The sequence below is a fragment of the Taudactylus pleione genome, unplaced genomic scaffold, assembly GCF_031769625.1.
Source record: "Taudactylus pleione unplaced genomic scaffold, aTauple2 ptg000374l, whole genome shotgun sequence".
Classification (NCBI taxonomy): domain Eukaryota; kingdom Metazoa; phylum Chordata; class Amphibia; order Anura; family Myobatrachidae; genus Taudactylus; species Taudactylus pleione.
In genome coordinates, this window is record NW_028284775.1 from 5,788,481 (window position 1) to 5,804,929 (window position 16,449).

The 16,449-nt window shown below is 42.2% G+C and overlaps 1 protein-coding gene across 1 annotated transcript; it reads left to right on the forward strand.

Annotated features, from left to right (window-relative positions):
- Window positions 1–5,948: 5,948 nt before the first annotated feature.
- LOC148508204 (paraneoplastic antigen Ma2-like) lies at window positions 5,949–6,638 on the forward strand. The gene has a single exon (XM_088444972.1). It carries the CDS (start codon window positions 5,949–5,951, stop codon window positions 6,636–6,638), a length of 690 nt encoding a protein of 229 aa, XP_088301098.1.
- Window positions 6,639–16,449: the final 9,811 nt, after the last annotated feature.

The following is a 16,449-nucleotide window of genomic DNA, read 5'->3' on the forward strand; positions in this document are numbered from 1 at the left end:
TGGCAAATCATTCCAGTTTATCTATGTATCCAGGGCTCTCCTGGAAAGAATGCAACCAGGAGGACACCATGGGGTATATTTACTATTTTGCAGGTTGTTAGAAGTGGAGATGTTGCCCATAGCAACCAATAGCACCCAATCAGATTATACTAAACATCTATCTAGCACCTTCTAAAAGATAATAGTTAGAATCTGACTGCCTGCTATTGGCAATGTCTTCACTTCTAAAAACCTGTACTTTAGTAAATATATCCCCATGTCTCAAGTGTAATGGGATTTTCCTAAGATCAAAGGTTTCTTGCGGGAGGCCCATCTTAATCTTTTTTGATGTCTGATATGTGACTGCTCCCTACCAGTGCAAGGTGAACAACTTAAACATAGCTATAGTAAAATAATAATACAGAGATATATATATGTAACACCATGTGTTAAACAAATTCACACTGCACCTTTACACAACACAGGAAACTTACATATATATGCTGTAAAGATTAAGTAATATTAATTTATGCCTATAGAAATGTGATGTATGTCTGTTGTTGTAACAGGGTTGTGATTACACAGTCATGAAGGGCAGTATGTGGGATTAATGAGATGCAAGTGGAGGCAATTCTTCTATATAGGTGCTCCAATCATCATATGGACATATAGGTGAATATGGAAGGGTATTCTCCAAAGTTATGGAGCCCCACAGAAGCTTCCAAAGGGCATGGGCAAACATAGAGGTTTGGAGCAAGGAGAGACTCGCGCGGGTAAAGCGGGAAGGAGAGAGGAGCTCGTGGGGGTGAGGAGGCGGTTATAAAAGGGAGAGAGCTCAGCGCTAATGGCAGACAGGAGTTCCCCCTTGTGAGCACTCAGTTCAATGTCCACAGCGCCGCTCTGAGGTAACTCAAGCGGGTAGAAAGTATGGTGGTCGCCCACATCAGCTTAATGATATTGCTCAGGTGCTTGTAAAGGGCGGGGTTTATACTGAACCACAGAAAAAAGAAGATTCCCTCCAGCACACTGCAGCAATATTAGCAAAAATACTTGAATCCTACATGATAATAGAAATTCAGAGGTATTGGTTGCATACATTTGCAAATATATGATTAAGCGCCGGACCAGTGTCAAGGCTCCTCTATACCGGCGTCCCTAACATTAAGGGGTTCACGTCCGAGGCGCAGAGTAGCCCAAAAGAACCCAGCCAAGGACCACTCCCAGGGCATCACACAAAAAATCGAAGAAAGGTGATAGTGAAGTGTAAAGTATAGATGTGTCAAGATAATCAATAAGTGTTAATATAATAAGAATGAATTAAAATGACATAAATAGTAAACAAACAAATGGAAAGGTGATGAAAAAATATCCATGTGAATTAAGTGGTGATGCCCTGAAAAAGGCCCAGCCAGAGCCACTACGGGGGCCCCATGTCCAAATCCTCACCCCAAAATAATTATTGCTACAAAATAGTAGCACCCACTCTGGGTCATATAATTACAATTAATGTACTGCATGATAACAGCACATGTATAACCTGAGAGCTGACTCACCTAGGAGGTACCCCAAAAACCTCCAAATGGCACTATATGGACCAGCACATCCTCCCAATGCTGGCTCCTTTCATGCCTCTCAGAACTGCAAATAGAAAGTATGGTGGTCGCTCACATCAGCTTAATGATATTGCTCAGGTGCTTGTAAAGGGCGGGGTTTATACTGAACCACAGAAAAAAGAAGATTCCCTCCAGCACACTGCAGCAATATTAGCAAAAATACTTGAATCCTACATGATAGTAGAAATTCAGAGGTATTGGTTGCATACATTTGCAAATATATGATTAAGTGCTGGGCCAGCGTCAAAGGCTCCTCTATACTGGCATCCCTAACATTAAGGGGTTCACGTCCGAGGCGCAGAGCACCCCAAAAGAACCCAGCCAAGGACCACTCCCAGGGCATCACACGAAAAATTGAAGAAAGGTGATAGTGAAGTGTAAAGTATAGATGTGTCAAGATAATCAATAAGTGTTAATATAATAAGAAAGAATTAAAATTACATAAATAATAAACAAACAAATGGAAAGGTGATGAAAAAATATCTGTGTGAATTAAGTGGTGATGCTCTGAAAAAGGCCCAGCCAGAGCCACTCCGGGGGTCCCTCGCCCAAACGCTCACCCCAAAATAATTATTGCTACAAAATAGTAGCCCCACTCTGGGTCATATAATTACAATTAATGTACTGCATGATAACAATGCATGTGTAAGCTGAAGGCTGACTCACCTAGGAGGTACCCCAAAAACCTCCAAATGGCACTATATGAACCAGCGCATCCTCCCAATGCTGGCTCCTTTCATGCCTCTCAGAACTGCAAATAGAATGTATGGTGGTCGCTCACATCAGCTTAATGATATTGCTCAGGTGCTTGTAAAGGGCGGGGTTTATACTGAACCACAGAAAAAAAGAAGATTCCCTCCAACACACTGTAGCAATATTAGCAAAAATACTTGAATCCTACGTGATAATAGAAATTCTGAAGTATTGGCTGCATACATTTGCAAATATATGATGAAACGCTGGGCCTGCATCAAGGCTCCTCTATACTGGTGTCCCTAACATTAAGGGGTTCATGTCCGAGGCGCAGAGCAGCCCAATAGAACCCAGCCCAAAAGAACCCACTCCTTTGTGATTCCCTGGAAGTGGTCCTTGGCTGGGTTCTTTTTGGGGCGGTCTGCGCCTCAGACATGAACCCCTTAATGTTAGGGACGCCGGTATAGAGGAGCCTTGACGCTGGCCCGGCGCTTAATCATATATTTGCAAATGTATGCAACCAATACCTCTGAATTTCTATTATCATGTAGGATTCAAGTATTTTTGCTAATATTGCTGCAGTATGCTGGAGAGAATCTTCTTTTTTCTGTGGTTCAGTATAAACCCCGCCCTTTACAAGCACCTGAACAATATCATTAAGCTGATGTGAGTGACCACTATACTTTTTATTTGCAGTTCTGAGAGGCATGAAAGGAGCCAGCATTGGGAGGATGTGCTGGTCCGTATAGTGCCATTTGGAGGTTTTTGGGGTACCTCCTAGGTGAGTCATGCTGTTGTCATGCAGTACATTAATTGTAATTATATGACCCAGAGTGTGTGCTACTATTTTGTAGCAATGATTATTTTGGGGTGAGCGTTTGGGCGAGGGGCCCCCGGAGTGGCTCTGGCTGGGCTTTTTCAGGGCATCACCACTTAATTCACATAGATATTTTTTCATCACCTTTCCATTTGTTTGTTTATTATTTATGTAATTTTAATTCTTTCTTATTATATTAACACTTATTGATTATCTTGACACATCTATACTTTACACTTCACTATCACCTTTCTTCCATTTTTCGTGTGATGTCCTGGAAGTGGTCCTTGGCTGGGTTCTTTTGGGCTGCTCTGAGCCCCGGACGTGAACCCCTTAATGTTAGGGACGCCGGTATAGAGGAGTCTTGATGCTGGCCCGGCACTTAATCATATATTTGTAAATGTATGCAACCAATACCTCTGAATTTCTATTATCATGTAGGATTCAAGTATTTTTGCTAATATTGCTACAGTGTGCTGGAGGGAATCTTCCTTTTTCTGTAACTCAAGCGGGAGCAGCGGCGGCTGTGTGATAGGATCTGAGGAGGCAGTGTGGGCTGGACAAGGCAGGAATACCCTTTGTGAAGGGTACCTGTGTAGCGGAGAAGCGGCTGGGTCTCGGCCAAGGTCTGAACGGCTGTCCGGGTGAAAGCAGCTGTGCCTGGTGAGCAGAAGCCCTTCAGTGAACTGAAGGGGCGGGCCGCTGTGACACCCCGGTGGCTGAGAGGAACAGCTGGGAAGGAGGCGGGCCGTGAGACAGGATCACTGCACCACAGGCAGGAGAGTCCCGGTCGGCAGGAGGTGGTGAACCCATTGAAGCGATGTGTTCCTATTAATAACTGTAAGCGCAGTCTTACCCATCATTCAGCATTATCCTCAAGTGGAGTGGTTAATCAGCTATTGGAAGGGGATTTGCTATGTCCATACTGCTAGGATCAGACTAGTTGCAGCAGGTACTTTTACCATAGCAGCATTGATGGAGACCCCCCAAAAAATCAGCCCATAATAGTTTATACTACAGCAAAGCATTAAATTAACAGCACTGGAGTAACTGTAACCCTCAGGCAACAGGCGTCTAGAATAATCCCTATTTACGAGGCCAGTCAGTGGGTGAGCACATACAATCGCGCGACCATACGGTGCACCTTTCATATATCCAATTTGAGGTTTAATGTGCAAGGAAAGTAAGACTTGTAGCCTAAGTGAGAAAATCACAGAGCAGACAGTGTATGGGAAGATTGCCTTCATTTAAGTGATTACTGATGCCTATGGTCCCAGAAGCGATACTCGTTTAAAAAAGTAACTGTTTTTAAGTGTGTGAGAAGTGTATAGCCACAATAGAGGAAAAGGTCAATCCGTTAGCCTGTCAATTGCAACTGACCTTCACATAACTTCAGGATCAATAAATACGTCAGGAACAGAAATTCTAACCACCTAGCAAGGAGACAATCCTTGTGAGTGTTACCAGATTTAAAACCTCCAGCTGTAGCTACAAAAGGAACACATAAGACTCTCTAATACCATCTACTGCCTATGAACTCAAATCGGCCAAAAAAGGCATTTAGGGCCTGATTCAGAGCCGCTCGTAAGCGGCCGCTCGTTCGCTCCGAGCGATGTTCGCACATCTGCGCATGCGTATGGGTTTTAGTACGCATGCGCGAACCAGTCAGTGCGGCCGAAAATCGTGTGCTCGCAATATAGCGAATGCCTGCTAATTTGAGTGACAGAATGAGGCGTTTGTGGGTGGTAACAAGGGAAGGTGCTTGAAAACGGGGAGTGGAGATCTGAACGCAGGGGTGCCAAACGGTCAAAACGGGCGTTTTAAGGGTGTGCATAATTAACAAAGCAGCGTCATCGACCACGTCAGTTGGGTGTCTTTTAGCCAGAACTGCTCGCATGATTGCAGTAGGAAAATGCAACCACATGAATAGCGAGCAGTTCATTTGCCTTTCGATGTACTCGATTAATCTAATAAATAGCGGAGATGACGTATGATGCGAGCGGCCAGGGGGCGTTTTTTACAAAAAAACATCCGCATGTTTTGTTTGCTCGTTCAGACATAGAGGCGTCAACAGACTGCAAAGAGCGAACGGTCAATTTAAATAGCCAGCCTCTTTTTCTGGACGAGCGAGCGCAAATAGCGTCCGGCTCTGAATCAGGCCCTTAATTTCTACTCTACCTATGCTAATTGAGTATTTGCTTACCTTAATCAGTTTACCTGTAAAGACTTTTCCTTTAAACTTTGAGAAACTGTTCAGAACTTATCATATTTTGACGACAAACAGGATACTCAACAGAAAGGAGCATATTGTTTATTGGGTGTAGTTAGTTAAAAGAAAAAAATAGATTGCATTGTGCCACAGGTTACCGCCATAAATAAATGTTAGTGTTACTACTGTACTCTTTGTGACATCCTTACCCTTACATGTTAATGTATAAAGTGTGTATATTACAAATCTTAAATACATAAAGAAAACAAAAAAGAAAAAAGTTATGTTATGTGCATATTGTTACTTACCTGTCATTCCTGAAGTATAATCGTATCCGAGGTGGACACTGGAAAGGAAAAAGTAGGAAGAACGTGAGTCATTGATATCACTGAAAAAATCATAACTGTATATTGTTTTAATACACTACATTAACAATTGGGGTTTCCCAAGCAGACCCACACTAACCATAAGTACTTGGGCGGAGGCACTGATCAGATAGAAAGTCATAGCATTTAATAAACATTAAGGGATCGGTAACCCGGTGTTCCCTTAATAGAGAGAAAAGGGGGGGTTACAGTTGGAGGCACGAAGCTGAGATCGAATAGTTAAAGAGATCTCCTGTTTACCAGATAGGCAAATGGCACGGCTTCAAGGGAAAGATGTACTGGAGTGGTGCAACAAGAAGGAAGTCCCGCCATTGAATTGTTTAGTGTTGACGGGAAACTTGAGTGGCGCCCATAGTGTGGAAGTAGAGGATGCTTTGGGAAAGTATCATGGGATGAAAGGGCCCAGAATCATAGATTGTCAGAAGGGAGATTCTGGGATTATCTGTGCAGTATTAATAGCCACTCAAGAACCATTAGATAGGGAGGTAATTCCACCCATGATTCCTGCTATTGATGGAGAGGGGAGGCGGTGGAAAATTGTTTGGCCAACAATAGTAGACCTAAGAGAAGAGGTAGTAGGTGACTTCCCCACTTCAACCAACCAAACTACAGATAGTGAAGAGGTGAACCCTATGAGACTTAATGATGATCAAAGTCAAAGTGCAGTTTTCCTCACAGGAATGGATAGAATAGTGGAGGAACATGGAAGGATTCATCATGAAGGGGGATACCGAAGGCTGCGGGTATTTTCTGGGACCCGTCCAGTTCCAGTGGGAGAAGACAGTTACGAGGTATGGCGGGAAAATGTTATGCAATTGTCTGAAGAGTGGCATTTTCCCGATTCCGTGAAAAAACGTCTGGTTGAGAATTTGAGGGGGCCAGCTTCTGAGGTGATACAAGCCACGCGAAGAGATGACCCTAATGCTAAATTCAAAGACTAGATGGCTGCATTGGAACTTGAGTTTAGCACTTTACAAAATGCCAAAGATCTCATATACCAATTTCGTTATACTTACAAGGGGAGAGGCTTGCTGTCTATATACATCGATTAGACAAAATGTTACATCGAATAGTGAATAAAGGGGGATTTGCTTGAGAGGAAGTAAATGAGAGACGGATGCAGCAACTTTTAGAGGGGGCCCTTACGTCAGACCCAATCGCACAGAGGCTGCGATAAACCACAGCTAGTAGACAACCCCCCTCATTCATGCAACTGATGAGGGAGGTCCGACAAGAGGAAGAGTAGAGGCCTGTGAGAAGAATATTTAAAGAGTTTAAAATGGCGGTACCAAAGCCAAACGATAACCAAACTCCTGTTGAGGAACTCGCAGAAGAAATAAAAAGTCTGAAAGGGACAGTAGAAAAACTTGTTCTACAGCTGGCTGAGGAAAAGAAGAGGAGAGATTTGCCTCGAGATTTAGTAAGAAGCAGAGGAGAAGAACGACGAGAGACTTTGTATAGGCAGCAGAGGTGTTTCAGATGTGGGAAGCCTGGACACAGGGCTTTTGCATGTGATCTGAGGTGGAATAATGATGATGATCAAAGCTCACTGAGATTTGGCTGAGACAGAGGAGAGAGGCCCTCGGGAAAAGCCAGAGGGAGGTCGGTGAACCACGCATTGGCTCCCTAGAAGCCTCACAAGAAGTAATGGGGTGTTACCATGGATATAACAGTATACCTGATGGACTGATGGGACCGGCTCCACTGATCCCGGCTTTTGTAAACAACTCCCAGATATCGATTGTCTTTGAAGGGTGGTACCGGAAGCATTCGGCAGATATACCAATTTTGCTCTTGTCCGGGTTGGTGATACAGGGATCTTAGTAACCACAGTTATCCCTATTTGGGATATATCCCAATAACTTTGAAATTCCCATCTGAAGTGGCAAGTGTAAATGGTGAAATAACCACCATGGCCCTCATTTGTTCCGAAGAACCGGGAGAAGATCATGATATTGCTATTGTTGTTGGGAGTAATGCTAATTTGTTAAAAACTCTGGCTCAATGGTGCATTGAAGTTGGGGGAGAGAGATATCCCACCTCTCTAAAGATACATCCTAACTGTCTAAAAATATATCAAGCATTAGAGTAGGAGAAAAGTGTAGATCCTGTCGAATGGACCCCTGGGAGTTTTGAAATTTGCTTTCCTGGGAGTGACATAGACGCTGAGGCTAAGGACCAGTTAATAAAGGAACTTGTACCCCGAGTTTCAGCTTTCTTCCAACATGAATGGGATCTCGGTTTGGGCACTGAAGTTGAACATCACATACGCTTGACCAATGAACTCCTTTTAAGGAGAGATCACGGAGATTGGCACCATCCGACTTCGAAGATATGCGAATACATCTTAAAATGTTACTAGACAGCGCAGTCATCAAAGAGTCCAACAGTCCTTATGCGTCCCCTATAGTAGTTGCTCGGAAAAAGAATGGGGAGATTTGTGTGTTTGTGGACTACCAGACCCTCAATAAACGCACCATACCAGACCAGTACACCGTGCAAAGAGTTGATAAGGCCATGGATTGTTTAAATGGTAGCCAATGGTTCTCTGTTTTAGATCTGCAAAACAGGTTCTACCAGATCCAAAAGAATTCAGAGGGCGATGAGAAGATGGCTTTCACTTGCCCATTAGGGTTCTTTGAGTTCCTACGTATGCCTCAGGGTGTGAATAGGGCCCCTGCCACTTTGCAGAGAATCATGGAGAAAGCGGTAGGAGATATGAATCTCTGGGAAGTGGTGGTATATTTAGATGACATAATAGTGTTCGGCAAAACTCTGGAAGAACATAATTGTCGTCTATTGAAGGTCCTCAATCGATTGATGGAGTGTGGGTTTAAACTTTCCTTGAAGAAGTGCAGGTTATATCAGCAGTCAGTGAGGTACTTTGGACACATTGTCAGCCGGAACGGAATCGAAGCTGATCCTGACAAAATTGAGGCAGTGAAGGAGTGGCCCAGACCCCAGAGTTTGAAAGAGCTGTGCTCTATTTTGAGGTTCTGCAGTTACTACCGACGGTTCGTCCCACAGTTCTCCAAAATCGCTAAACTCCTTACCAACTTGACAAAAGGCTACCCCCCTTCTAAGAAAGGGGCGAAGTTTAACCATAAAGAGGGAAAAAGATCTTTTTTCTGTGTCAACGATGAATTTGGGGATCGGTGGACCAGGCAGTGCGACCATGCATTTGGGAGTTTGAAGGAAGTATTGACCAATACCCCAGTACTAGCATACGCCGATCCATCTAAGCACATTCAGCACATTGATGCTTCATTTGATGGACTGGGAGGGGTTCTTTATCAGAGTCATGGTGATCGTCTGTGCTCAGTGTTCTACATTATTAGAGGACTTACATCCAGTGAAAGAACTACCCAGTGCACAAGTTGTTCTAAAGTGGGCAGTTGTGGATAAGCTGCATGACTACTTGTATGGGGCGACTTTTGAAATGCACACCGATAACAACCAACTGACCTATATCCAGACCACAGCCAAACTGGATGCCACTGGGCATCGGTGGCTTGCTGCACTATCCATCTACAATTTTCATCTTAAGTATCAATCTGGAGTCAGCAATATCAATACAGATGGTCTCTCCCGGATCGTTCACAACCCGGTAAGAACCGGGGGTGAGGATTGGGTAGAGGTATCGGCTCTCGAGGTCAAGGGGATATGTCATCGAATTTCTTCATGGAAATTGACTGGAGAATGTGTGGTTCCCCTGGGAGCTACAGGAAGTGCCCTCCCTTTGGCCTTTTGTTGGCTGTCCCAGTTAGAATTGGGAGAGCTACAGAAAGTGTCATGGAGAGAGATAGCTTTGGCTCAAAAGGAAGACCCTCACATCAGAGATGTTTTCAGAGCTGTGGAAGAGGGATGTGGACGTCCGTCATTGGGTAAGAGCCACGTTAAAGCCTGATCCCTTTTCAAACAGTATAAACGATTGTATATAAAAACTGGGATTCTATATCGAAAGACAACAACCAAGGACAGTAGGGTTAGATTGCAGATGGTCTTACCTGAAGAATTCCACTCTACAGTTCTTAGATCCCTGCATGATGATCATGCCATGGGAGATTACATATATATATAAAGGTCAGCTTTATTTTAGAATGAATAATTAACTAACTAATTAGGCAAGAGGGAGAAAAGGATAAAGTATGGTGGTCCTTCTAAGCAAGATCACAATCTGCACCAACTCCACATAGCCCCAGATGGGAGGCCATCTGCCAACCCATCACTACCACTCAAGGTATCCATCTCCCACATCAATGACACAACAAAAAGGCCCACCTGGACTGGTGGTGCCGCTGACCCCAGTAAGGTAGAGTACCTCAAGATCAAATGGCAGATAGCAACTGCTACTGTTCTTTCCCATCACGGATAAAGCTGACACCAACTAACACACAACCCAAGGGAGGGTGGGTGTGAAATCACACAAATAAAAATGTTGAAACCAAAATGTCAACTACACTAGAAAAATAAAATGGCCCTGAGAACCCTCCCCTTAACCACATCTATAGAGTGACCTTCCTTAAACTCCACCTACCAAACACCTCACAAACAATTGATACCTTTGCCTGTCAAGGGGCAGCCACACACAAACTTGGGGTTTAATTTTCTGCATGCATATGAAATGCATTCCATACCTCAATTTATTTATTTATTTTTAAATCAAGAGTTAAAGGATAAGGGTCCAGAAGGAAGAAAAGGGATGAGATGGAATGAAATATCAAAAGGTGTACATAAAAGACTTGTTATTAAACAGGCAGAATACCAAGAACAGGGTGCTTAAAAATATAACATGACATATAAAATCATTTGTTAAGAATAACAGCTTTAAGACGTATGAAAGCTAAGAACAATATTGCTCAGAAGACCTGATGAAGGAGAAGGATAAAACCAATATAGGAAGAGCATAAATGAAAACATGGGAATGTTAGTAAAGGATGGAAGGATGTGGTGATACTAGAATAGAATTTGTATGGCTTTTTTTTTTGAAAGTAAACAAAGAGCAAGTAGGGACATTAAATTGCCAATAGAAAGGTTGGGATCACAGAGTACTAACTCAGCATTCAAGGTATTGGCAAATTGTGTGAGACGGTTGTGAATAATATCAGTGATATGTTTAAATGTATACAGTAGATCTACCAGACTTTATTGATTAAAGCATGGACTAAGGACCTCATTCAGAGCCGCTCGCAAAATGCGAGTGCTCGCTCTGAATGAGGGCGGCCACTTTTCGTTTGAAAGGCAGCCTCCTGGCAGCTTGCTAAGCTGTGGGTTACCACCCACAGCTTTAGCAAGTGACTAGGTGATGGTCGCGATAGTCGAGACCATCGAGACCATCGGGGCTTGCGTTAGGGTCTCGTCTACTGCAAGCCCCAGGGGCCGCCTACAAACGGCAGGCGTTCCTTCAGGAATGCCTCCGTTTGTCTGGCCACCCCCCCACCCCACCTACAAAATGGGGCGAGCTGTCGATCAACATTGCTCCGGCACGTGCGCAGTGCCCCACCATCGACCCACTTGCGATCGCATAGGCACTTGCGAGCGGGTCTGAATGAGGTCCTAAGGGCGGCTCTGGTTGTTTCCAGTTAAGGGTTATGAGATATCTAGGTGTAGTGAGTATATGACCAATGAGTTGTTGTGTGTGCCTAGGCAGATCTGGAATTGGACAGAGTAGCACTACATAGCATTAGTGGGAAGAGAGACTTGTGTTATAGTCAGAAATAAGTAACCAACTTTGCGCCTAAGCAATTATAGTTGAGGGTAGCTCCACCAGATGAGAGACAGGGTACCAGGTGCTCCACAATTCCGGCAACAACATCAAGCAATAAAATGGATATGCAATGTGGAGCTAGATACCAGTGGAATTAATGTATTATCTTTGATATGCATCTTTATGAAACTTTTGACTACCTCCTCCCTGTTTTGAGACCAAACTTCCAAGTCAAGTTTCTCCCCCATGTCATCCCATTGACACTTATGCAGTTCCTTGTCAGGTTGCCCAAATCTAAGTAGTAATGATTAAAATATGTATACACAGCCACAAGAAGAGGATCTGCATAATTATAGAGCCTCAAAAGTAGAGGTTGAATTGGATAACTGGTATTAACAGTGGTAGTAAATAAGTAGTAAATAAGTGGTAGTAAATAAGTGGAGTTGTAGGTATTGGTAAGTGGAGCTAAAGGGAAAGTTTAGACCCCAAAGAGTTCAGAGAGTCCAGAATAAATCACCTGGACACTATATTGATCAGAAACTTAATATTATGCCACAGACAGTAGCAAAACAATAAAGGTCAAGGCCTGGGGGAAAGGCTTGGTCATTCCTCAGGTGGGTAAACCTTTGGGGATTAGAGACTAGGGAGAACATGCTTGAGCAGTAAAACCTTACTAACAGGGAAAAGCGCAAAGTCAGGTTGGGGGAGGAGCAATGCACGGGGTCTGTCCTTTGGAGCCATACAAAACTATGTGTATGGCGAGATTATGTGCAGAATGTCGGCATCGATATCTAACTATAATCATGAGTGAATACTGGAGTGGGAGAGAACAATCTGAGACACATGAGTAGCTAGATGGCGTTTATGTAGATATGGTATGATCTGTAGCATATTTATATAGCATGCATGCCTACCCTCCCGGTTTTCGCGGGAGGCACTCGATTTTTCGGGTAACCCCCCACACACCTGGAAGGGTAGGAAATTCTCCTGCATTCTGCCCACTTCCTAGTGAAGTGGTCAGAATGGGGAGAATTTCCGCTGCGATCGCGGGTCCCCATTTAGGGGACAGGGCTTAATGATGCAATTCTTCATGAATTGTGTTATTTAACCCCGCCCCCTATGTAAATGTGCGTCAATCATGGCTATTTACCGCAAGGGGGGTGGTAGTGACATGACCCATCAGGCCCCGCCTTCTTCACAACTGACTTGCTTCTCCTCCCCAGACATCTCCTGGGGAGTAGAAATTAAAGGTAGGCAACTATGTTATATAGAGCTCTAAGATGTACTAAGGGTCTTCTACCTAACCAGATGAATCAGGAACCCTGTTGGAGATCTTTGAAGACAGCGGAGGGAAGTCTGACTAGGAATGACTGGAATAAGCAGAGAATCCTTGGCAGGACATTCATATCTCACAGCAGCAATTCTGCCTATCCAGGAAAATACACTGTCATGTGTGAAGGGTTTTAAGAGAATCTATGAGGGAGGGGAAGTTAGCTGCAAATAGCTCATCAAAGCATTTGGTTAAATACCTCAATATTTTAACTTCTGAGGTTGCCACATAAAGCAAAAATTAGCTGCTCAGGTTAGGTATGATAGGTCATAATGTCAACATTCATTCATGTAGACACTGATCATAATAGAATGTCAACATATTGTCCCTGATGGCCCTGGGGTTACTTACATGCTCCCGTGGTCATGTGACCGTCAGTTTTGGGTGAGTCATCTGAAAGCATTTTGGTAAGTATATCTCCCCTAACCCTAATGCCTACCCCTGAGTAGGGATTATGGTTAGATCTGAGTTCTTTAGGACATAGACTCAGATGCGGCCATACTAATGATGACACCGTGAATAATGACTTTGTGTGCTTCCCAAATATTGGAGGGGGAGATGTCAGAGGATATGTTATATTCTCTAAACTCTGTGATAAGAAAACAATATTTCAGAGATCTGTTGCATGGTCAGTCCAGGACACAGGGGAGACGTCCGCTGAACGCAGAGCTTGTGTAGTAGTTCGATCGACCAATAGCATGCTACGTATATGCCAATTTACTTAATGGTGGACAGAAAAATGGGTGTAGACCCATGCAGAGGAGTAGAGAGTATGCCAGAGTCATATAGATCATATACCTTCTGAAAAGTAGTATCAAAACTGGTAGAAGATTTGTCAAGAGGGAATCAAGGACCATGTTGAAATATCTTACATACATCTTTTATACCTTGGTGACTTGAAAGTCTCAGGAAAAGGCACCCTGCAGCACATTGAAGTGTATAATGAAGCCAAAGTGAGATGTATGTGTTGCAACTGATAATATCTGAATCATTTCAGAATGAGAATAAATTTAAATGGGCAAACATCACCCAATATGGAGCTTATCATAAAAAATTTGAAAAAATGATTAAGGATAATTGGAAATTACTAAAGGATGACCCCATTCTGAGTAAAGTAATACCCATGAAGCCCACTTTTATTTATAAGAAAGCACCTTCTTTGAAGAATAAGTTGGTCAAAAGTGCATTAATTGAGAAAACTATTATAAGTAACAGAACGCGAGGCTTCCATAGATGCGGGGACTGCCTTATGTGCAGAAGGATAATATGAGAAAAACCACTGCATTTAATATTAATGAAATAGAATAGAAAATTAATGATTTCATTGCTTGCAACTCAAGAAATGTTGTTTACCTATTAGAATGTATGTGTGGCTTGGTCTATGTAGGAAAGACCTCTAGAAATCTAAAGACAAGAATGTCTGAACACATATGTAATATAAGAAAATCCCTTCAACACATTCGGTATCAGACCATTTTGCTAAACAGCATGAGTGTGAAAAAAGGATTAAACAATTTCTTGGCATCCAATGTGTTAAAGAAAATTGGAGAACGAGAGACGTAGAAAAAAAGTTGGCACAGTACGAGATGAAGTGGATATATACACTTGATACATTAGCACCAACTGGTCTAAACTTGGACTTTGAACTGAAATGGTTCTTAGATTAGTCTTATAAATATTAGTGTATTTTGTATGTATTTCTCCATCATTCTGATATAATTTGTATCGTATATTAATTTTGGATAAATATATATTTTTTTCTATTTTTCTTTCTCTCTGCTCTTTATGGCTTGCATTTCAATAATGAGGATTGGAACTTATCGATTGGGGAGTACTCCTATCAAGTTTGAAGGATGGACTTTACCGGAATACATAGTAGCTTTGTTGATAGGAAGAAACCCACTGGATTCAGTATAATTATGCACCAGAAAGATACATTGGAACTATTTTATCTCCTGTATTTATATGTATGTTATATCTCTTTATGTAATTTTAAATGATGTATTTTATTGTATATTATATGAAAGATTGAATATATTGTATAAATATGCACTTTTTTTTTTTACTATTATTGTACAATTTCTATATATATATAGACCGGCAGTGACTGATGGTGAACCGCAGTTGTAATTTCCAGAAGTGGACATGCGGTGACATGCATGCGTCACTTCTGGTAATATGGCCGCGGTAAAAGGAAGTGAGCATCTTTAATGTGTTTGACGCCGCTCCCAAAACAAACTGTGACTGGAGGCAGTGTTGTGCCTATGTCACTCCCGCCAGTGATCTTAGGGAGATTTGGTGCTTTGTACACCACTCCCGTTTTTTGTTGTAATCGGAGGTGACGTTTGGGCATAGCGCCCATGTCACTTCCAGTTCCAGTGGCCGGAATTATATGCGCGGAACGCAAACATCATTTCCGGTCTAGGTGAACGCAAACATTGATTTTGAATGATTTTGAATGTTAATTGTGAGTACCCAATTAGATCACTTTTTTGGGTATGAATATCACCACAATCTGAACAGCATGTTATCCACATCTGAAGAAGAATTGACCACAATTTGAAAAGCCTTATGGACTACATGCTATAGGGGAACCTTTGACTACCAGCAAGCCAGGACACTTTACATTCTCTGCAGTGGTGCCAAGCTTCATTGCCTGGGACCTCTTGGGTTTTGCTTTGTTTGCATCAAGCCCACAGCAGCCTTGTCTAATGGTGAGAAGCTGTTTTCTGGTTACCCAAATATTTATGTTATCTTGATTTTATGGAATGTATATATATTTTAAAAAAGGTTTTTCTCTCCTTTATCTTTGATTGGGATACATATATATTATTTATCCATCTGAGCCATTAGCGCCATTCCTTTTCACCTACATAATTTTATTTTCTTTAATAGATGATCCTCTGACCTCATAACATATTACATGCCACCATAACTCTAGGTAAAGATCATCAGTTGTGTGACAATAAAATTAATTTACAGAATTTTACCATAAATCTATGAAACAGATTGAATAAAATATAAAATGCAAAAGAAGTGCAGAAGTAAAAGCTCAAATTGAGCAAGTAATATAGCTCACAGCCGGGCATAAGTGTCAAACGTGCCCATACTAGGAGATGAAAATTGGGGTTGCAAGCAGTGTGGCTATGGAACCCACCCTGCGTGTCTCACAAGCTGCAAACATCCTCAGCGATGGAGCACAATCCTTTAGCTCCTGTATGTCCATAGGATTGTGCTCCATCCCTGAGACAGACAGGATAAACAGGCCAAGATCGGGAAAACGAGAACTGAACGACAGGTCAGAACAATCCAGTCAGCAACGAGAATCAATCAGAACAGCAAAATGCTTGTTTAGAAAATCTTTCTGTGGGATCCAACAAATCACTCCAACTTGGAAAGCCAAAGATCTGGAAGTTAGACTGGCCAAATGTGAAATTACACGGATCCATAACTTAAAAAATTGGTTCCCTTAGGGTTAAATGGAGAATTTGAATTGAAATGGTTTTTATAATGGTTTTTATAACGGTTTTTTAAGGTAATTTATTCTCTATGGTATTTTATATTATATTGATATATTTCCTAATTTTTAATCAAATTTTTTATCTCTTGTACCTCTTGTATTGACGATTTATATATTTATTTATATTTTTTCATGTACTGCACTTTGCATTAACCGGGACTTGGACTAAAGCTATTATATGCCTCCAGGTTTTGA

Bases quoted from the DNA above. Each gene is read 5' to 3' on its own strand.
- LOC148508204 (XM_088444972.1), top strand. From the start codon at position 5,949: ATGGCACGGCTTCAAGGGAAAGATGTACTGGAGTGGTGCAACAAGAAG.